The sequence below is a fragment of the Dipodomys merriami genome, unplaced genomic scaffold (genome assembly GCF_024711535.1).
Source record: "Dipodomys merriami isolate MVZ:Mamm:240054 unplaced genomic scaffold, mDipMer1.0.p SCAF_8, whole genome shotgun sequence".
In the NCBI taxonomy this organism is placed as follows: domain Eukaryota; kingdom Metazoa; phylum Chordata; class Mammalia; order Rodentia; family Heteromyidae; genus Dipodomys; species Dipodomys merriami.
Window position 1 is genome coordinate 10,253,585 of NW_027206401.1, and position 23,576 is coordinate 10,277,160.

At 41.5% G+C, this 23,576-nt stretch overlaps 1 protein-coding gene across 15 annotated transcripts in view; it reads left to right on the forward strand.

The window, feature by feature from the left end:
- Syne1 (spectrin repeat containing nuclear envelope protein 1) overlaps nt 1-23,576 on the forward strand; it is a 406,378-nt gene that overhangs the window by 309,460 nt on the left and 73,342 nt on the right. For all 15 annotated transcript variants that reach the window (XM_070010443.1, XM_070010444.1, XM_070010431.1 and 12 more), the window contains 13 exons: nt 957-1,089; nt 1,460-1,642; nt 3,217-3,366; nt 4,407-4,583; nt 5,598-5,753; nt 11,056-11,211; nt 13,458-13,628; nt 15,845-15,978; nt 16,458-16,662; nt 18,695-18,877; nt 19,440-19,586; nt 22,049-22,203; nt 23,284-23,431. In XM_070010443.1, coding sequence (XP_069866544.1) covers nt 957-1,089; nt 1,460-1,642; nt 3,217-3,366; nt 4,407-4,583; nt 5,598-5,753; nt 11,056-11,211; nt 13,458-13,628; nt 15,845-15,978; nt 16,458-16,662; nt 18,695-18,877; nt 19,440-19,586; nt 22,049-22,203; nt 23,284-23,431 — 2,098 coding nt within the window. The remainder of the gene's footprint in view (nt 1-956; nt 1,090-1,459; nt 1,643-3,216; nt 3,367-4,406; nt 4,584-5,597; nt 5,754-11,055; nt 11,212-13,457; nt 13,629-15,844; nt 15,979-16,457; nt 16,663-18,694; nt 18,878-19,439; nt 19,587-22,048; nt 22,204-23,283; nt 23,432-23,576) is intronic.

Consider the following 23,576-nt stretch of genomic DNA (forward strand, 5'->3'; position numbering starts at 1 on the left):
GAGCCATACTCCATACTTCCAGTTTCTGCTTTTTGCTGTTAATTGGAGATAAGATTCCTCCAGCTTTTTCTGCCAAAGCTGTCTTTGAAGAGAGACCCTCAGATCTCAGCCTCCTGATGCCACCTGGATTATCAGGTGTGCACCACTGGCACCTGACTTCCCAGTAGGATTCCTATATAAAGACATAATTAAAAGTGGGCAAGGAAGAAATGACATAATGCACCTTACCTGTGAACTGCCTTTCTTCTTTGCTTACTGACTGTTTTGGGTTATCACAGTAAGGCTTTAGAAAGAGAGGAAAGGGAAAATGTTTTTCAGAGGAATGCTCTGTTAGCATGCTAGATTTTTGTCAGTGTGACTCTAACAGAGACAATTTAAGAAGAGGAAAGCTTGATTTTCACTCTTAGTTTTAGAGGCTGAGTTGAGGCTGAGTTGGTGGGGGGAGCAGGTAACCCAGGAAGCCGCTCACCTCCAGGTGAGGTGGAAGCAGGAAGGGACCAGGGACCAGAGACCCTTCAGTAGCACAGGCCAGGGACCTACTTCCTCTGGCTAGGCCCCACCTCCTAAGCTGTCCATCACCTCCCAAAGTAGCACCCCCAGTGGGGGTCACACTTTCAACACATGAAGCTACCTGGAACATTTCACGTCCAAACCATAACAGGAAGTATTGGGGGAGGGTGGGTATTTGATATATATCAGGACACTCTGTTTCTATGCCATGTTTGTAAACCATCAGCTGATATTTTTCAGTAGCATGATGTGAAAGAAGGGATTGTTATTTTCATCTAGCAAGACCCAAAGAGACAAACTTCATCAAGGAATACAATATCAGGGAACAAAAAAATCTCGGAGTATCAACTTAGTACATTTTTGTTCTAAGTCTGTTGGTGAAATGGAGCATGCATAAGCCAAAGAGATTGCATGTTTCCCCAGTGGATTCCTTTACATACTTACAGGTACCAAAGTGAGTCTGCGGAATTAACGCACTGGTTACAGTCTGCAAGGGACAGGCTTGCATTTTGGGCTCAGCAATCTGTGACAATCCCACAAGAACTGGAAATGGTCCGTGATCATCTAAATGCTTTCCTGGTAAGTTTGGAAATCTAAGGCCTTTGGTTCCATGTCTTCTTTCTAGCCCTCTAGGCAAGGCCTGACCCCTACATCAGGAAGTCAGCCATGAATGGACACACTAGGTAAGCCAACCTATAGAGAATTTTTCCATGTTAGCTCTGAGCACTGAAAGCCAACTAGTAGGGCTTACTAGTAGATGTTTCAGATCATCCTCCAGATTTTGATTTGAGAGCAAAAGTCTGCTTCTTTGCTTTCCTCTAGGGATTTTTCCACCATACTCCTCTCAAAACATAGAGGAAGTTGTTGTGTAAGGCACTGAATTAGCCTCTTTTTCTTAAACGAAAGGCTGGCTATGTAATCCTAACTTGAACATTGTCATGGCTTTTAGGAGTTCTCGAAAGAGGTGGATGCCAAATCTTCCCTGAAATCATCTGTGCTGAGCACCGGAAACCAGCTTCTCCGGTTGAAGAAGGTGGACACGGCCACCCTGCGTTCTCAGCTGTCACACCTGGATGGCCAGTGGACTGACCTACTGGCAAATATCCCAGCCGTACAAGAGAAGCTCCACCAGGTATGCAGCGAAGGGTGGATTTATTTGGTATTCATCTACTGATGCCTTAGACACAAACTTAAATCAACTTTATCTCAGAACCTGGTTTGTCTCTCTCTCCCATTAAATGAGCCACCACACGACATTTCTTCCCCAAACTTGTGTGTGTGTGTGTGTGTGTGTGTGTGTGTGTGTGTGTGTGTGTGTGTGTATTAAAATCTCTTTATTTAAACTGTTCTGTAATGGATAAAAGGTGGGCAGCTTCACAGCTTGAGTAGTTACCTTCATAGTTATTTAAAAATGTGTAGAAGTCCCACCTTCTTACCTTCAAGAGATCACTGAGTATTCAATGACTATAAGTACTAACATGTATCCCTTAAAGACAGGGATATGCTCAGACAACTGTGCTGTTGGACCATGTTATCAGGATACAGATATTCCAGAGCATCTGAGCCCAACTCAGCTGGCTGCCATATCACTGGGCAATGCCATCTTTGGGGACAACTACTACTATAGATGGCATCTGTCAGTGAACAAAATGTCATTATCCCATGTGTGATTGTCTTCCTCTTCTCTGGGAATATGTTGAATTCTTCTAAACTCCCCAGAACATTTTTTTTCTGGACAGTCATGGGGCTTGAATTCAGGGCCTAGGCACTGTTCCTGAGCTCTTTTGCCCAAGGCTAATGTTCTACCACTTTGAGCCACAGTACCACTTCCAGTTCTCTGGTGGTTCATTGGAGATAAGAGTTTTATGGACTTTCCTGCCTGGGCTGGCTTTGAGTTACAATCCTCAGATCTCAGCCTCCTGAGTAGCTAAGATTACAGGTGTGAGCCAACAGTTCCCAGCCCAGAACATTTTATTTCTTTTTCTCATTGACATTTGTCACTGTATACTCAAGAGTGACAGCTATGTGGAATGAATATGTCACTGATCCCTAACCAGGAGCTGCACATGCCCGGAAGGCAGGAACTGTTCATCTTTCTCTGCAGGATTATACCAAAGCTGACATAGTATTTTTTAAAAATGCCTTTGTTCTTCCTAATTACTGCAATAAGTGAATGTATGAGCATGTAATATATGAAGTGAAATACAAAAGCCTAACTATATCTTAGTGCAAAACAGGAAACTGGTCCTGCTCTGAGGAATAAATACTAATGTGCCAACAACAACAAAAAGACAATCTAGAAATAACGGCTTACAGTGTGATTTTTTTCTTCTTTTGATGATCCCTGAGTCATTCCACACAGATTTTTACAAGATAATTAATAAAATGCATCTGTTGAATGTTTTGTAGTTAAATTATTTTAACTCATCAAACTAGCTATAAAATAATATTCTCTTCTCACTGGTGTTTCGATTAATTAGTCAATATTTACACAAGGTGACAGTATGAGATGGCACAGGAACATAAAAGGGCTAGCATTGTTCTGTGTTTGATGCTTCATGCTTCTCAGACCTGACAAATGTCTTTGTGGAGCCCTGTGTTTCTTGGTGTGTTCCTAAGAACAAGCGTTTGGTTCTGAGGTTACCAGGAAATTGGCTTTGGGTTTTAAGACGTGGGTGGAGCTCATTGTCTCTGCATCTTGGATAGCTCCAGATGGACAAGCTGCCTTCCCGCCACGCCATTTCTGAAGTCATGAGTTGGATCTCTCTCATGGAAAGTGTTATCCAGAAGGATGAAGAAGACATAAAACATGCCGTAGGCCACAGGGCAGTGCACGAATACCTCCAGAAATATAAGGTACCTGACCTTTTCCTGTGGTTCACTTGTTATGCATTTAAACTATCTTGTTTGAAAGGACTCAAAAACTCATATATGCAAGGGCTGGGGGAGCATGGTTCAAGTGGCTCTGACCTCAAACTCTTCAGGTCTTAAAACAAACCCCTAAAACCAAAAGACTGAAAACCGATCTTGGGATGTATAGATTTCATACACGATGGCCAGACCCGGTGACCAGGGGCCCCTGTGACTGCTTGAACGTGACCACATCGTGTCCCTAGAGAGAGCCATAGGGCAGTGACCCTTGTAGGGAGCATTTTGTTATTTTAAAACATGCAAGCCAGGGGTTGGTGGCTCACACCTGTAATCCTAACTACTCAGGAGGCTGAGATCTAAAGGATACAGTTTGAAGCCAGTCTGAGCAAGACAAGTTCATGAGCCACTTCCAGTTAACCATTAAAAAGCTGAAAATGGAACTGTGGCTTAAATGGTAGAGTAAAACCTAAACAAAACAGAACAAAGAAAAACCTTCATGTATACTGCCTAGGCCCTGATTTCAAGCTCCAGAAAAAGCAAAACAACTAAATAAAAATGCTGATCATGCAATATATATTACAATTGATAATTGATCATTTCTATTTCGGTCATGGGGCCTGAACTCTGTCCCTCAGCTCTTCAGCTCAAGGCTAGCACTCTACCGCTTGAGCCACAGCGCCACTTCTGGCTTTTTCTGCTTATGTGGTACTGAGGAATCGAACCTCATTCATGCAAGGCAAGCGCTCTATCACTGAGCAACCTCCCAGCCCTTGATAAATATTTTATAATGAGCATGTGTAATTTACCAGGCTCTGTATCTTCCATATATTTGTGTATCTGTGTTTATCATATGTTTAACTTCTGCAAAGACCAGGTTGGTAAATTAAGTGATAGTACCATTTAGGTGACATCAAAGGAGAAGGTAATACTCATGTCAAGGTGATCTGGGACTCTCCAGTTCCCAGCAGAACAATAATATGTATACATTAATAAGACAATCTCCTTTTCTTCTGCTTCCCTTGTAGGGCTTTAAGATAGACATTCAGTGCAAACAGCTGACGGTGGACTTCGTGAACCAGTCCGTGCTGCAGATCAGCAGTCAGGACGTGGAGAGCAAGCGGAGCGACAAGACGGACTTCGCGGAGCAGCTGGGCGCCATGAACAGAAGCTGGCAGCTCCTGCAGGGTCTGGTTGCAGAGAAGGTGCGTGCAGCAGGGCTGCCGGGATCACCCGAGAGCCCAGATCTACCGAGAGCCCTGAGCACAGGGCCAGGGTCAGGCGGGGTCCGGAATGTTCCCAGCCGCCCTCCTGAAGGTTATCTGGTCAACAGTGCTTTCCTTCTGCAAGTAATAGAAGAATGTGCTCTTTGTAAAATTCTTGTTTTTATGTCTTTTGATGCTATCTCTTGAGGCCTATTGTTTTCCTTGCCTATTAGCTCTAGTCCTTTCTTGCTTACCCAGAATAGCCCCTGATTCACACTTGATAAAATTCATGTTTTGAATTATATAGATCATGGGCTTGTGTGTGTGTGTGTGTGTGTGTGTGTGTGTGTGTGTGTGTGTGTGTGTGTGTGTGTGTGTGTGTGTGTGTGTGCCCGTGCGCGTGTTCATGCACATGTGCATGCATGCACAAGGTGCCAATCCTGGGGCTTGAACTCGGGGCCTAGGCACTGTCCCTGAGCTTTTGCCTTCAAGGCTGGTGCTCTACCACTGGAGTTACAGCTCTACTTCTTTTAATTAGATTAATTAGAGATAAGAATCTCACAGACTTTCCTGGCTGGGCTGGCTTTGAACTGCCTTCCTCAGATCCCAAAGCTCCTGAGTTTGCGTGGTGTGAGCTGCCGGTACCTGACTGCCAACGGCTATAATTTTTAGAATATTTATTTATTTGCTTATTTGTGCAGTGCTGGTGCTTCAGCTGAGGACTTCATGGCCGTTCTTACTGTTCGCTGTAGACTGGTGCTCTCCTGCTTAAGCCACACTGCTCCTTTTAATTTTTGTGTGTGTGGTTAATTTGAGATAAGTATCTCAGGGAACTTTCCTTCCCAGGCTGGCTTTGAACTGCCGTGTTCAGATCTCAGCTTCCCAAGTAGATCAGACTATGGGCATAGGCCCACAGCATCTGGCTGGGAAAATTTTAATTTATAATACACGGCCTCTTGATGATGTTTGATTTTAACATAAAATGGCAACATTCTTTCCCTTGTGTATGTTCAGGTCCAGTTGTTGGAAGGCTTATTGGAATCCTGGTCGGAATATGAAAATGATGTAGAAAGTCTCAAAATGTGGTTTGACACCCAGGAGAAGAGAATGAAGCAAGAGTTTCGGGTTGGAGACCAGGCTTCCGTTCAGAGCTCCCTGAAAGACTGCCAGGTAACCTGTCTGATAGCGAGAATGTGTTTCTTAAATACTTAAATATTTTTAAAACATATTTGGTAACAAGTTTCTCTGATGATTTGACATTATTTTTGACTATCTCTTTTCTTGTTGCTTGTTGGCTTGACTTTGAGATAGGGTCTTACTGTGCAGCCTAAGCCAGATTTAAACTCACACTTGCTTGGATTGTAGGTATGCACTACCACACCAGCTAGTTTTTCTTTCCAACAAAATAGGATTTTGTTTGTTTGTTTTTTGGCAGTCATGGGGCTTAAACTCAGGGCCTGGGCGCTACTGTCCCTGAGCTCTTTTGTACAGGCTAGTATTCTACCACTTGAGACACAGCGCACCTTCCAGTTTTCTGGTGGGTAACTGGAGATAAGTCTCATGGACTTTCCTGCCCTGGTTGGCTTTGACCTTTGATCCTCAGATCTCAGCCTCCTGAGTAGCTAGGATTATAGGTATGAACCACCAGCACCCAGCTTAGGTTTTTAAATTTTTTTTACTTTTATTTAGTTATTTTTTTTGTTGGTCATGGGGCTTCAACTCTGGACCTACACACTGTGCCTCAGCTCTTCAGCTCAAGGCTAGCACTCTACCACTTAAGTCACAGCGTCACTTCCAGTTTTCTGGTGGTTTATTGGCGATGAGAGTCTCACGGACTTTCCTGCCCCGGGCTGGCTTTGAATCGCTATCCTCAGATCTCAGCCTCCTTAGTAGCTAGGATTACAGGCATGAGCCACCAGCACCCGGCTTGTTTTAACACTGATTTTTAAAAGACGTTTTCACCTTTTTATATACTCTGAAGGCTATATAATGATCATCAGATTTAAGAGTTGTCAAGATTTTGAATACATTGACTCGAATTCTTTCTTTTATCTCACGTTTATTGACATGTAATAATTGACCACTTATGATCCCTTCCTTCAGCCGCCACTTCCCAGGCTCTTCCCTGTGAGTGGAGATGAGCATCAGGGCTGGCTGCATTCCTGTCCCATTCTTGAGCTTCCCAGGTGACAGGCCCTTCCTGTGTGTCCTTCGCAGAAGCTCCTGATATCTGCTCCGCTGCCAGTGGGCAGAATTTGGGGTGGTGAGAATCCAGATGTTTCCCAGGGAACGTTATCTCATCAGGCATTCTATATCCACACAAGCGACATGAGTGGTGGCCCTTGAGACTGCACTAAGAGAGTTTTCAAACAATTCACTACATATGAGCATAGACTAATCAAACACTGAGTCTGGAGAGAGCAGCAAGCAGGAAAAACGATGGAAAGGGTTGTCTCTGACCAAGAAGCCCTGCACACTTTGAGGGACACATTGAATGTATAGAGATTTCATGTACACGTTTTCTAAGTTCAGAAAATAAAGTGAAGCAGGCAATGAGGGGGAGAGATGGAGGGTGAGCCGATCAGGACATGTTGTGTATGTGCTGGGCATGCTACAGGGAAACACGTTTAGTACAACCAATGTATGCTAAGAAGAATGCATTTGTTGGTACTGTGTTGTAGGTTAGCCATGGCATTAAAAAAATAGTGTTTTCTAAGGCTAGTTGAAGGCTGATCTGTGAGGTTAATACAAGGGAAAAGATACTTTCCTTAAATCTTGTTTTCCTAACTTAGGTTTTAGGAGGAAAGGACTTGAGTGATATTCTGCTTTCTAACCAGTTTTGAGAGCTTATTTATTTACTTATTTTTCTTGGTCTTGGAGCTTGAATTCAGGCCCTTGAAGCCAGGCACAAGCTGCTTTTTGCTCAAGGATAGTGCTGATATCACTTGAACCACAGGTCTACTCCAGGGTTTTTTGTTTTGTTTTGTTTTTATTTATTTATTTATTGATAGTTTATTGGAGATAAGCATCTCACAGAGTTTACTGCTTCTCCTGGCTTTGAACTATACCCTCAGATCTTCTCCTCCTGAGTAGCTAGGATTACAGGTGCCCTGCCTCCCACCCCATTCCCCCCCCCAACCCCATTTTCCATTTTACTCCGTTTTCTATGCATGTCTTGGATTTAATTGAGACACATTCTATCTGGAAAATATTGCAGATGTTTGCCCAGGTTTTACTTCTAGTAGGCTCAGTTCGGGTAGTGTCTGGAGAGAAAGGTTACATTGCGATTTTAAGCAGGTTGGGCAGTGGGAGGGTGGACAGAGAGAAAGTAGCTCCCACACTTATTTTGGAATGTCACTCATGAATCACAGTAGCCTAGCTGGGAAGTTCAAGTTGGCGATACTACAAACTTTGATAAAATTTATTGTCCTTTTTGAGAAATTGTGACTTTGGACCAAAGTGTGAAAACTAAGCCAGTGTACTTAAATCAGTGCCTGGATTCAGGCTTTATTTTGTTTTAAAACTCTTGACTATTTTTCCAGTCTTCTAGGGTGATTTATTCATGAAAAGCAACATAAAAGCTGATATTTATGAGTTAATCCAAGTTGAGAGTGATTTACTATTGCAAAAACGTTGGTTTTGGCTTTTCCCCTCACTGATCAGAGCAGAATCATCTCTTAATTATTATTGAAAGGAAAACATACCTTCATTTTGTAGGAAAAATACCGTTCAATGGCCTTTTTTTCCTGTGTTTTGCTCTTATGACAACATAACAAGGAGGGCATTTCTTACCAGTTAATTACTGCTCACTATAACTTTAACACCTATAGATAAATGAGGATAACTTAATTTCCAATAGTTGATTTTGTAATCATATTAAAGATATACAGGAAGAATTATTTATTGTATACTATTGCATAAGTAAATACATGATAATTACATGCATATTATTAAATATAAATTGTAATTGTTGATGTATATCTTAGAAAAATAGAAAAAGTTTTTCAAAATAAAACTAATTATGCTTCCCATAAGGGAAATAAAGGACCTTTAATTTTAGCAATTAGCAGATTCATTCCCTGCTAATTATCAAAGTTATCATCATATTGACAATAGGTAAACAATATGAATAATATAAAAACTGAAATTATCTTTTTAAGCTGCTACGTGCATAAACTTTTGGTCACCAAGACAAAATTAGCTTCATCATTATGCAGGACATAAACATAAACAAATTTGCACTGAAGTCAGCACCACTGTCTCATGCCTGAGAGCTACTCAGGAGGCTGAGATCTGGTGTGAAGCCAGCCAGGACAGCAAAGTCAGTGAGACTCTTATTTCCAATTAATCACAGAAAAAGCCACAATGGTGGTGTGGCTCAAGTGGTAGAGTACTAGCCTTGAGCAAAAAGACCACAGGGATAGCACCGAGGCTCAGAGTTCAAGCCCCAGGACCCACACCAAAAAATGCACAGAAACATGATACATGGAAAAATGACTGACGGTATAACATCTTACATTTGGCTAGTTTTTGATAACGTTGAAATCTATTTCAAATAATGCCAGGCTACAGTAATTCATGCCTGTAATCCTGCTTAGGAGGATGAGACTGAAGGATCCCAGTTCAAAGACAAGCTGGGCACAAAGGTCCATGAGACTCCCTAGCTCATACTTTCTCTCATGTGTGGAAGCTAGAACTAATTTCTGAATGTACTAATAAACACCGTATGCCCGTGTACACAAATGCATTAACTGAAATATGATATTGGAAGGGGAGAATTCAAATGCTGTAATTCCTTAGAAAAGCAAACTCACGGTCCAACAAAAGGACTATCAGGAAACTGGTACTTGAAAGGTGGAGGATGAGCCAAGGAGAGGAGGAAGATGGATGAAGCGGAAGAGAGTGCAGTCAGAACACTCCGTGTACATCTTACAACATCAGCACAACTGAGTGAGGCATGGGGCTGGCAGAGACGGGGGAGAATGAGGAAAGGGATGACCTAGATCAAGATGCATTGTGCTGACAGCAGCTTTGTGGAAGGGTAGTCCCTTCCCACAACTACTCAGAGATAGTAATCTTATCATTTTAAAATGTAACACAGTGACGAAAAAGTAAATGAACAGTAAAAATTATAAACCAAGACATACAGACGGTCACTAAGTTAGTAGAGACTAGACTAGCACGAACACCTTACAAACGGTTACTCGGTCATGATATTATCATTCATACATGGGTCATGAGAAGGGGTTTAAAAAAACCTTTCTTAAATTATTGAGACATTATCCAAATATAAAATAGGTAGAAAGGGTCTTCATCCTATTCCCAAGGGACCTCACACCCACTTTTATTCTGAGGGTGCACTTCCAAATACGAGTGTGACCACGTCTTTACTCCTGACATCTCATCACCCCAACTTGTAAATTACACCCCTGCAGCTTGGAGTTCATGGACGTAGACTCAGCATTGGCCAAAGAGGGCAGAGCCTTTTGCACTAGCTCTGACTCGTGGCAGGCAGTGTGACTTTGACTTGATTTTCCACTGAGTTTTTTTCTATGCAGAGTTGATACGTCCCAGCCAACTCCACAGAGCTTTATGAGAAATCCTTCATGCTTTCTCTCATGGCATTTTCCAGTTGGGAATATGGTGTATGCTTTTGTATGCACTCTAGTTGCTCTTCTCACTTTCTTTTTCTTCCTTGAACATTTCATTCTGACAGTGATATATGTACATTCCAAATTTGAGCTATGGTAATGGGTTATACAGGTTATACAGAAAGAAAGAGGAACTAATAGAACGCCTTCTCCATCTTCTGATTCCACAAGGGAACAAACTGAGACCCTCATGGAAGTTTCTGGCACACTGACTTCACTTAAGGGCAGCAGAAATGTATCTGGGATGGGGTAGGATACTGAGGCCGGAAGGGGTGGCATTTAGCAAGGTGCACTGTACTTATAACCTGACATATGGAATTGTAACCTCTTTGTACCACCACCATATCATCATCATCATCATCATCAAGAACAAGAAAGATGTTTCTGACTCTCAGACATGCTTCTATCCCATTTCCTTCTATGGGCTAATCCATGGAATATTTTGAACAGCAGTGTAATATTTTAACATCAAGAATGCAAGTCATATTACCATTTCTGACATGTTATTTCTTTCCTGTAACTCTTTGGGGGAAAGAAATTACATGATGCCATTTCTTTATCTAGTAGGTAGATTTTACATTTTTTTAGGTTCTGTTAGTTTAATTAATTTAATGCTAATTTATGGGAAATTAGCTTTTTCTTTTAACATGTAAGGCTAAGAAGGAAATATTGCTGTTGAAATCCTCTTTTAAGAATGATATTTTTCTTTTGGATTAGTAGCAGATTTTTAGAATGTGAAACTAATGGCTCAATTTCAGTGCACCCTAGAGTTTCATAATAGGACAATTTAAAGTGACAATTTTTTTTCTTAAATCTTTCAGGATCTGGAAGATTTGATTAAAGCAAAAGAAAAAGAAATAGAGAAAATTGAGCAGAATGGACTTGCTTTGATTCAGAACAAGAAAGAAGAAGTCTCTGGCACAGTCAGGAGCACGCTTCAGGAACTCAACCAAGCCTGGGCAAATTTGGACCACATGGTAATTTTGCTCTTAGACTCTTTGCCAGCTCTTGTTGACACATGCGGAGGTTTGGCTTTCTTCAAGTAACTGAGTAAACAATTGTCAAATATACATCATCTGTTTGTATTGTTATGTCTATTCTATTACCTTCTTTAAAAAAACATGTCTAGCTTCTGGTGTTTCTTATAAAAACATTAGTATAAACATCACTCTTCATAATTCCACCCATACCCATAGCTATAGATGCCATCTAGGCACAGATATGTTTCTATTTGGTTATCCTTAGTGTTGAGGTCTCTACTGAATTCTTAAAACACAGAGACAAAGAAACACAGTGGGTAGACATCTTCTCCTGTAGGACCAACAAATATCAATACCCATGCCCAAACCTGCTCTGAATCTTCACTCCCGATGTCCCATGCTCTTCCTACCATCATGGGCATAACCTTAGAGACATTTTTCGTTCCTCTCTTTCTCTCCTGCCCACATATAATCTATGAGGAAATCAAGGCAGTTGTACTCAGAAGAGACTAGAATCCAGCAGCCATCCCACTTCCCTGTAGATAGCACCCAAGTCTAAGCCTTTGGAATTGAAGACAAGTGTGTGAGCCAGGGCCCCCAGCAAACAGCTCCAGCTGCCCATGCTCTCTTCTCCAGACTCTGTTCTAGCCTATCTTCCATCTGACTTGAGATCTATTTTATTTTATGTGTTTTCATCAATCACTACAGAGGGCTAGAGACAATACCATATAAGTATAAATGAATAGTTCTCTCATGGAAATGTTGCCTTATAGGAAACAAACAAATGATATTGGAAAGTGTTAATCAATCTCCTTGGCTTATCTGCCTGCCTAGCTCCTGATTGTGGTTGTGTGGTTGGTCCTGGTGCCCACTGGAGTGGACGGGAGCACGTGCTTCGCCCAGTGGTCCCTCAGATGGCAGCTCAGTTGCTTGCAACACTTTTCCTCCATACAAAGAAGAAAAGCAAGGAAGGCAGATGCAAAATAACTTATGTAATCTCTTCCCCTAATCATGGCCATACTCTCTCCATATGTAAAAGAATTACATTTAGATTAGTGTAGACTAGAGAGCTTTTTTTCCCTTTGTACTTATTTATTTATTTATTTTTATTGTGAAAATACCATACAGAGGGGTTGCAATTACATGGGCAAGATAATGAGTACATTTCTTATCAAGCATTGTTGCCTCCTCCTTCGTTTCCCCTTCCCATCCCTTCCCATCTCACCCCCCCTTCCCATCTCCCCCCCCCCACCCAAGCTGTAAAGTTTGTTTTTCAACATAACACCTTATACATCTCATTGTTGCAATGGGTCCACCTGTATCCCTGTTTAAACAATTTGTTTTTTCCCTTCCCCTCCACAAATTATGCCAACATCAAATACAGTGAAAGCAAAGTGATATCAACCAAAGTAAAAATGTTTCTGATGCAGGTGATGATAAGGAATTTTCTTGGCTGTTTTGTTTTTACGTAGTCATTTGAGCATGTGAGTGATTATGTGCAAACATGTGAACTAAGATATAGACATAGAGATACAAACAGATAACACATAGATACAGAAATATAAATAGATGGTAGACAAGAATGTAGATGTAGGTATATTTCATTCTCAACCACTTTGGTTCCAATGTTCTTATACATTCTAACAGCATGATCTTTTGTTTTCTTTACATTTTAGTGTGATCTTAGATCATTTTTCTTTTGCCAGTCCTGGGGCTTGAACTCAGGGCACTGGGCACTGTCCTTGAACTTCTTTTTGCTCAAGGCTAGCACTCTATCACTTAAGCCACAGTGCCACTTCCAGCTTTTTCTGTGTATGTGGAACTGAGGAATCAAACCCAGGGCTTCATGCATGCTAGGCAAGCACTCTACCCACTAAGCTACTTTCCAGCCCAATCTTATCTCATTTTCATTATTCCTTAATACTTCAGTTCCCTCATGTATAATATGGAAATAAAGGTATACCTACCTTACTAGGTTGCTAAGGGTTGAATGAGTTAAGGCATTTGAAAAACTCATTTTATGGGCTGTAGGCATAGCCTAGTGACAGAGCATTTACCTGGCATGTGCAAAGCCTTGGGTTTGATTCCTAGAATTGTGAAAAAGTTCATTTAGTATATTACTTGTTGTTTTATTCAACATGCTCACTTCCCTTATGTAGTATATATGTATGTATACATCCATGTATATCTGTATGTATCTATCGGATCATGTAGTGGTAACAGGTGTGCATGGTTTTGGACAGGTGGGGCAGTTAAAGGTCTTGCTGAGGTCAGTGCTTGACCAGTGGAACCACCACAAAGCCACGTTGGATGAGATCAATGGCCACCTGATGGAGGCCAGGTACTCCCTGTCTCGTTTCCGTCTGCTCACCGGGTCCTCAGAAGCAGTGCAGGTTCAGGTAGACAATCTGCAGGTAAGAGGTGAACGTCATCAATATCCCCGTTACTTGGAGAAACATGGGAAACTTAGCAACTGGACCATCATCGCGACCTATTGCACTTTCTTGTTTACACTCGATTCTTTTCGGAATATTTACAATTAATGTTACCTGCTTTACTGTAACTGATTCAAACCTGCCCATGAGAACCAAATGCTGGGTTAGCTGGTCTATAATACAGTGGGGTTTAATGTCCTGTTATGGAACTACGTAACATCCTCATAAATGTGTTTTGTGAAATGACTTTATACCCAGGTTCACTTTCTGGGACTCATTATCACCATGCTTTCCCGTCTTCTTCCTCCTCCCCTGTTTATCTTGCTTCTCCAAACACACTCTGAGGGATTCAAAAGAAAATAAAGAGAAAAATAGCCAAAGTGGTAAATGTTCCAGGCCTTGAGCTTGCTTTGCTTCACCACCACCACCCCAGGGGTCTGTGTGTGTGCTCACCAACTCTTTCCCAACACACAGCTTGGCTACACAGTGTTCGTCTGTGATGCAATCACTCCTCTCTTTCCTAAGCACAGGGCTCTCTTCCTTCGCAGGCCACTGTCCTCAATTCTCTGCTGCCCTCACACCCCTGCTCATCTGGGCCTTGGGACATGCTTACCTGCCACTGCTCTTTCTTCCTGGTTAAATAATGCACATCGTGGGTGGGGCAGTTGGGCCCTGGAGGGCTGGGAGGCTGGTGAGGACACAGCGCATGCCCAGTGCATATACTTGTAGCCTCCTTCACTGGCTTGACCATCCCAATGGATGTGTTGCTAACTGTATGTACAGACTTTCTTAAGAGGATGTCTTTTGGGGAAGGATGGGGAGAAGGAAGGATGAAATGGGTAATGTGTAAAAGTAATTTCTTCAAATGTTTGTTGCAGATAAGTAAGAATCATTAGAATTCATTTTGCTTGAGGGATGCCTATGAGGAGGAGAGGGAAGATTGGAATAGTGTTAAACTAGACTATTCACAACGATGAAAAGAGAACAAGGAAATCTGCGGGGATACCTTCTCTTAAAGGAAAGGGAGCAGGGAGTGTGATCAAGGAGCTGAAATTGATTAGAAAACAGCATTACACATGTGGGAAATGTAACAATAAAATTCTCCCCCATATAGCTGATGGAAGCCAATTTTTTAAAAGCCTCAAATAAAGCAATTTAAAAAAAACCCTCATTTTGAACATAGTAAATTTTAAAAGATATTTTATTATTCTGAGGAGGTGAGGAATGCTTTTTTATTAATGTACTGAGGGTTTAATTCCTGCACATTGCCTTGCTAGGTGAAGACAGAGAGACGTTTCTTGAATATTTTGATTTGAGGGTCATTAGACGTTGGTATAAATGACCCTCGGTTTTGGCAACCTCGTTTGCCTGTGGCATTTCACCAATGTGTTGATCCTTTCATTGGATTGTCCAGGGAAATGTCTCTTTCCAGTTCCCTTTCTGGTCCACAATGGGAGATTCTACCAAGCCTGTCTAATTAAAGATTCCTTACTTTAATGTGAAATATGAAAGACATTGTTATTTGTAGTTGCCGATCTGTGCAAGAGATCACTAAAGCCTATTCTATTCTCTGGCAGGCTCTACTCCTTGATAAGCTTCTCTCTCCCACCTCCCTTCCCTGGACACTATACTATTCTACTGCTATAATTTTGACTTTGATAGACAAATGTGGATGAGGCTATTAGGTGATAGGATAATTAGCTGGATCATTCCACATACATAGTTGTTTCCTATAAATTAAAAACGGCCTTAAATATTCTTGGTGTAGAGATAGAACTTAGCAATAGAACTATGAACTAGGGATTTAATTACGAAGACTTAGTGGAGAGCCACCCCAGGTGTGTAATAGAGACCTGGCTTTTGGCTTTGAGCATCCAAGAGAACCACAGTGTAACTGCTGGTACATGTACTATCACCACAGATGTGCATTCCTCTACTTCTCCAGAAGAGGCTCAGGTGTCACAGGAAAGCTCCATCACTGAGAATCTCCTCTCATAATCATAAAAAAGAACAGAAATTATTTCTTTTCAAAGTTTTATGAGACCATGGAGTAAATCCATGCATGTGTATAATAACTGTGTGAATTCTTAAATCCATACATGTATATAATCACTGTGTAAACTCTGAAATTCGTGTGTTAAATTTGTGAGTTTAAACCTGGTATGTCATCTGTGATTTTTCCCCCCTTTGATTAGAACCTTCATGATGAGCTAGAAAAACAGGAAAAGAACTTAGAGAAATTTGGCTCCATCACCAACCAGTTATTAAAAGAATGTCATCCACCGGTAACAGAAACGCTCACCAATACACTGAAAGATGTCAATATGAGGTATGAAGTATGTTCGCTTTGTACATTATGTATACGTTGTCAATTATGATAGAACAAAAATGGTAAATGTGATAGAACTGTCATGGTAATATGGATGAATTTAATTATACACATGACAGACATAACCTCATGATCGATAGGATGGAACTTAAGATTTTCTGACATTCCGAATTTGAGCCTTGTGGTGATTCTACTCTGTTAATGTGATGGTTTTCCCAAAATGTTTCTAACATTATTGGGAGTGAATTCATTTAGGAAGAATTAGAAATGTCCCTTAGCTGGGGCCTGCCCTCTTCCCCTATCATCTACCCTTGAGATACGATTGTGACTTGGCGATGTTTTATTATGTGAAGTCGGAGTGAGTCAGCCTACATTATTTCCATATTTCCATGAACTAGGATCGTGAAAAATAAAATAGTAAATAACAGCATTTGGTGAGAGAGGCTCATCTGCCCATGAGTGTTGCCTATTACTTCCAGATGGAATGACTTGCTGGAAGAGACTGCGGAGCAGCTGCACTCCAGCAAGGCCCTCCTACACCTCTGGCAGAGATACCGAGACTACTCCAAGCAGTGTGCCTCGGCCGTTCAGCAGCAGGAGACTCAAACCAAGGCCCTGCTAAAGGCGGCCACTCACAGCGACATCGCTGATGATGAAGTTGCTACGTGGATTCAAGATTGCAATGTACGTGCAGGAACCCTCGTGGTCCCCCAACCATGCCGTTCTTCAGTTCCGCAAACTTACCAGGCCTGGTTCTGATGTGTGTGAGCTTTGGGTGATTCTCCATATGTGAGCCAGGCATCCAGAAATGATTGTTCTATGAGTGACAGGGCACGGCTCCCCGAAAGAGTTGTGAGGTCCTCACCGATTCTTTCATTTTGAGCGACGAGCCGCTTTTCTCTTTTTTTCTCCCCTCATGGAATATATATAATCCAAGTGACAGTTTTGGGTTATGTGCTTTGATTGGGATGGTCAATATAGGAAGTGACTACATGGGAAATAATACATCTTTTAAAAGCCTACTTAGATTTGTTATCTGTGGTGTAAGCATCGACATAATAGTTTCATTAAAGAATTTACTGGGAGAAAGAAGCTTACCTTTCCCAACTTAACAGTGTAATACTTTTTAATAGCTCTTAAATAATTCTCTTTTGCCAGTAACCTACTTACAGTTTTCAAGAAAGACTTTCACCCATTACCAGTTCTTAATATTTATCCTTATTTGTTTTTTGTGTAATGAATGTGTTACAAAGATCCTCTTACAAAAAACCTCCTCAGTCAGTTCATTAAAATTAGGCAAGCCATAAGATCTATAAGGAAAGCATATGCCTTCAACCTGCACAATCACTTTAAAGCTAAAGGTTAATAGTTATATTAACGATCATCACGTTTGTACCCACATAGTTTATCTTTATAAGACCTGACATTTTTAATATTCCAGAGGCACAAGTTGCCCTCTGTGTTTGTCTCTAAAGAAAGTCACTCTGCTATCAGATCTGTACCCTCTAGCTGGTCCAGGAAGGTCCTAAGCACTAAGGCAGAGTAGCAATCCTGTTCCGCTCCTCATGTTGCTTAGAAACCAGAAGTAAGACTTCACATTGGCTTAGAATTTTGAGCATATGAGAAAGTCAGAGATGCCATGTGGGAAAATGGAGTTGTGGACAACTCTTACCACGACGCCTGACCCATCCCTGGATTTTACACCTCCCTGACCCTAGAGGTTAAAATAACTGCAGGAATGTGACGACACATACAGAACATAGCATGCCAAACTAACCCCTGGTGCCTGAAGCAAAAAATAAGTATAAAAATGTAAAGCAGAGCACAGAATCTTCAATTGGATTCGAATATTTTTCTTCTTTATAGCCAGTTGTAAAGAGGAAACTTATAAAGAGGAGAAAAATGCCCAAATGTTGACGATTATTGGCTTCCCTTATGAATCTTGGAAAATTGTTGTTTTTGCTTTATGATTTTCAACATTTTTCCAGTCTTCGTCATGAACCGGGTGTGGCTTTTATTATCAGAAGAGTACTTATATACATGTGTGTATGTGCATGTGTGTGTGTGTGTGTGTGTGTGTGTGTGTGTGTGTGTGTGTGTGTGTGTGTGTGTGTGTAGTTTGTAATGTTATTTAAAGTATTTATACATAAAGTTAATGGCTCTAGAAAATTAGATTCAATTCTGAATCTTTTTTGCTGCAGGTGTTTTTTTACTGTAATAATTTGATAAGAATTTCTACATGGTCAAGTTTTGGTGGCTCACACATAATCCTGTGTACTTAAGAGGCAGAGGTCTGGAGGACTGCAGTTCAAAATCAGCCAGGCAGGAAAGTCCACCAGATTCCATCTCTAATATAACCAGCAAAAATTCATGTTGAAGGCTTAGCTCAAATGGTAGAGCACCATCTGAGCAAGCAATCTAAGCAAGAATGAAGCCTTTAAACCAAATCCCTTTATAGGCAAAGAATAACAGAATTGTGTATATATAGCCACGTGTGGTAGCACATGAGTTCAATCCCGACCCTTAGGAGGAAGAGGCAGAAGGGTCATGAGTTCGAGGCCATCTTGGACTACATAGGCAGAGTCTGTCTCAAAAACAAAAGAAGAGAAAGAATTCCCTGTCATACCTACATGTGTGTTCCTTTGCCCTTTACTGCTGATACCGAAGAGTATACTTACCACCTCGTTTCGTGGTGGTATCTTCTCATCTCCTGTAGGACCTCCTCAAAGGACTAGGGACAACCAAGGATTCCCTTTTCGTTCTCCAAGAGCTGGGAGAGCAACTCAAGCAGCAAGTGGATCCCTCAGCCTCCGCAGCCATCCAGTCCGACCAGCTGTGCTTGAGTCAGCAATTGCGTGCCCTGGAGCAGGCCCTGGACAAGCAGCAGAAGACGCTGCAGGTACCCTGCTCACGATCAGGGTCTTAACACTGTTTTGTGACGTCAGGCATAGACACAGGACACAGAGTATTCATCAGTGAGCCTAAGCTCCTTCAAGAGCAGAGCACAGACAAACACAGGGCCAGAGGGGATAGGGGAGAGCTGGCTTATTCTCTCCAACATCATGCTAAAATCACTTTGGAGAAGTGATTTTATTCCTGCCTCTGTGGTCTGTCCAACTTACAAAATACTGAGGGGCTTCACTATTCATATCAACATGCACGTATTTCATTAACAGCTTTTTATAAGCACCATAAAGATATTTCACAATGTATTTCAGAATAACTTTACTTGGCTGTCAATGGCAGGAAGAAATAATGCTTACCCTTTAGACAAATTATATCAGTGGGGAAAAGAAAATTTATACCATCCTCACCTTGTTCTTTTAGGAACAGTATCCTGCAAATGGCCAGTCCATACAAGATTGCAAAAGCAATTTCCTTATCTATGTGCTTTTTTTTTTTTGCCACATTTCATTAAAACGTTCATCTCAGTCAGATCTCTGTTTCCTTGTGTAACAAAGGCTGGAGTTGTTGACTACGAAACCTTTGCGGAGAGTCTAGAGGCTCTGGAGGGCTGGACTGTGGAGGCGGAGGAGACGCTTCAAGCACAGGACCCCAGCCACTCAGCAGACCTCTCCACCATCCAGGGAAGGATGGAGGAGCTGAAGGTAGGTACGCGCACACCCTCATCCCAGCTCTCCATCTTCTCTCCTCAGAATGATAAGAACAGCCTGCCACTGGCGTGTTTAGACCTCCGTCCTCTCTGGCTCCATGCAACTTGCTCAGCTCTGCCGGCTGAAAGCAAAGAACTGTGTGTTGGCCATCAGCAGTAGCCATTTGCTGTGCACTAGAAACCATCTCACACCTCCAGGCAGCCCCTGGCCCAGCCCCTCACTACCTGCATCATTACCTCTGTAGCTCCATCTCTAGCGTCCTTCACTCCCAGTGGAACCTGCTCCACCTGTCTGACCACACAGCCTCCCGTGTGGCCCCTCCTCCACCCTCAACCCCTGCCAGAATGATCATTGTCCAACAAGTATTACTCAGTTACTCTTATCCAGGCATTTTGTTTTGTAGCCATACACTAAGACATCACATTGTACCATATAACTATAATTATATATATTATATTTTATGCATTTTATTTATTATATTAATATATTCATATGTATTAGATATTTATTATATATTTATATACAATCAAATGTTTATACATGTATTATGTTATATATTTATTATATATCTATATGTTTTATTTATATTTAATATATTTATATATATATATACATACATATAAAATCATGATTTGTCTTTGAACAGTATTAATAACATCGAGACTAGAGGAGTGGCTAAAATGGTAGCGTGTCTGTCTAGCAAGCCTGAGGCCCCGAGTTCGAACTCTACTACTGCCAAAAGAAGAACACTAATAACTTTTTAAAAAGAAAAAAAAGATTTTGCTAAATTATGAACTACTTTTAAATCGGCACAATACATAAAAGAAATCATCCGCATTTTATCACGGGTCCCGGTGGGTCACCCTCCGGGGGTTCCCTTTGCTTGGCATAAAGACCCAGGTAGCCAGTGAGGTCAGCACGGCCTGCTCCCCACCTTACCTGGGCTGCTCTTCCCGAGTGCTGTCCGCCTCCCCTTCCTGCCACATTGCTTTGCAGCTTGGGGCTTTTGGTGTTTCTCCTTTCCGGTACCCTCAGACCCCTCTCCTCTGAAGAGGGTAAGCCTCTGGCCATGCTGTTCACAGTCTCTCTTCGTGGGAGAGCCTCTACCATGTGCCCAGGGCAGACCTTGCTTGCCAGCGACACATTTTCATAAACGTAATCTATCATCTTTCTATCCTGCCGTATCCTGTTGTTCAGATACGTTCCTATGAGTCCTCCATGCCTACTGTGTGCATCTCCCTGTAAATGCACCAGCAGAAAGGCCAGGGTGTTTCTCCCCTCATGAAAACCTGACCATCTAGATTGAGTTCGGCTTTTGTCAGTGAGAAGCTCCCCTTTCTCCATTAGGGGTCTGAGCCTTTTGCAGAATGTGTTCAGAGAGAAGCACACACTGAGGCAGAGGTCTCTGATGGTATCTCCTTCCTCTAGCCAGCTTCCAAGATGGAGATGAGAACACACCTGAGCAGGGGCGGAGCTGACGGCTTTGTCTCCCGAGGGAGGAGGAAGGGTTCAGAAACCACAGACTGCTCTGCTGGTTGAGCACCAACATTGAGATTGGAGACAAGGACCTAAAACAGAACTCTTAAGAGAATGAGAGGTTGTTTCGAGCCTCCAGTGAAATTGTCCTCTAGCTAGCAAGAGCCCAACCACAGCTTCTTCCTCTACCCCTCACCGTGTGGCCATTTACTTCATCTCAGTCCCCTTTTTTTCCTGTTAGACTTCCATTAGGCTTTTCTTGAGCTTTTTACTTATTAATTTATTGGCGTTTCTAAAATGAATTTATCATGTGTTACTTTGGAAGATGCAAATATTCACAACATATAAAACCCAAATTCAAATTAATTTTTTTCTGTTCTTCGTGTATAATATATTCAAATGTTTTTCAGCATTTTGCAGATAAATAGAAGATAAAGCATCGATATGTCCCATTTGTCATTTACTAAAGCATTTGTTAAAGTATAGATATTATTTATACCATGCTATGTTCTCTGGTTCATCCATACACTGCTAACTTACTGTTTAAAGGATGACACAGTCCTCCATTGAACTTAATTCTTCTGTTGGGGATAAAATGACAGATTATTTGTAAATCTGCCACGGTGTTGTTTGGTTGTGATAAGAGCTATGTTGTTGAATAAGAAGGAAGCAGATCAGCATGGATACATTAAATATCAGCTCATCATCATGATTTTTAGCTGAGTAAATAGAGCGTGTAAATGCGATGATACATGCAAACCGCTAGCACCCAACCAAAGACACCAGGTAACCTGGTGTCAGTGTGAGCTGAAGAGGGGAGTCAGCTGATCTGAATTTGTTCTCTGGAGATTGTAAGTAGTCCACATGTGCATGGCAGACCACCAAGCCACTTCTTCCTGAAATCAGGGATTCACTGTGTACATTCATTGTGCCTTTTCTGCTTGTTTCTCTTAATCCAGCCCTGCTCCTCTTACTTACAGGGACAGATGTTAAAATTCAGCAGCATGGCTCCAGACTTAGACCGCCTCAATGAGCTGGGATACCGGCTACCCCTGAACGATAAGGAAATCAAAAGGATGCAGAATTTGAACCGCCATTGGTCTCTGGTGTCTTCTCAGACCACAGAGAGATTTAGGTAAAGAAGATACTTTGGTGATTTATTCCAGCTGCCTTTGTTTAGTTCTGCTGTGACAAAGCACCAAAGACTGGGTTGCTAAAAAAGAAAAGAAATTCATTTTGTCATAGTACTGGGGTCAAGGAAGTCCAAAGTCAAGTTTTCAGCAGATTTGGTTGTTTAGTGAGGGTTAATTAATTTCTGCCTCCAAGATGGAACCTTCTTCTCTATTCTCCAGAAAAGAGAAACCCTTTAGCTGAATACTGGTGGTTCATGCCTGTAATCCTAGCTACTCAGGAGGCTGAGATTTGAGGATCACTGTTCAAAACCAGCCCATTTAACCATCAGAAAACTGGATGAAGAGCTATGGCTTATAGTTTAGCGCACTAGCCTTGGGCGGACAATGCCCAGGCTCAGAGTTCAAGCCCCATTGCCAACAAAAGGAAAGAAAATAAGAAAAAAAGAAAAAGAAAGAGAGAGAGAGAGAAAGAGAAAAAAAACCCCAAATCCTCACATGGAAGAAAGCTAAAGGACTAGAGAGCCAATAGTTTAACACCATTCATGAATGGAGAATCCTCAGGGTCTAATCAACTCTTAAAACCCTATTCATACTACTAGCTCATTGGCCACTAAATGTCAGTTCTAGTTTTTGACGGGGATACTTCCAACTACAACATATAAATAGAATAGAATTTTATATATTTTAAAATTCTAAGACCTCCCAGGAACTGACAGCGTTTGAACTGAAAGTGGAAACTCAAATGATAAAATAATTTACCAGTGTTTATTAAACATATACATGAGTATATGGTGTTTTTGTTGTTTATTTGTATACAATTTAGGGCTTGAACTCAAGAGCTTGAGCTCTGCTTGCTTTTAAGTAAGATTATATTCCAAGGATGTACATAATTTGCATCATTTAAAAAATGTAATATTGTAAACTTTTTACTTTTTAAGCTTTTAAAAAAGCTTATGTTTTGTCAACATGAATACTTTGTTGTGGTTCATAGGATTGGAGGTGGAAAATATTTAGTCTAGTTTTATACACCAGAGATAGGAGGAAAAATAAATTGTCATTCCTGGTTCCTTTGTCCTGGTCAGCAAGTTGCAGTCATTTCTGCTACAGCATCAGACTTTCCTGGAAAAATGTGAAACGTGGATGGAATTCCTGGTTCAAACAGAGAAAAAATTAGCAGTGGAGATTTCTGGCAATTTCCAGCATCTTCTAGAACAGCAGAGAGCACATGAGGTGAGTTCTGTTAGTAGCCTTCAGGATAACAAGAAAAGTGAAGGAGTTTTTCAAGACCTTGTCAAACGTCATGCAGGAAATACAAAATATTGCTCCCTGCCTGCTCAACCAGGTGTGTCATTTCTGCTTCCTTGCGTGAGCCTGA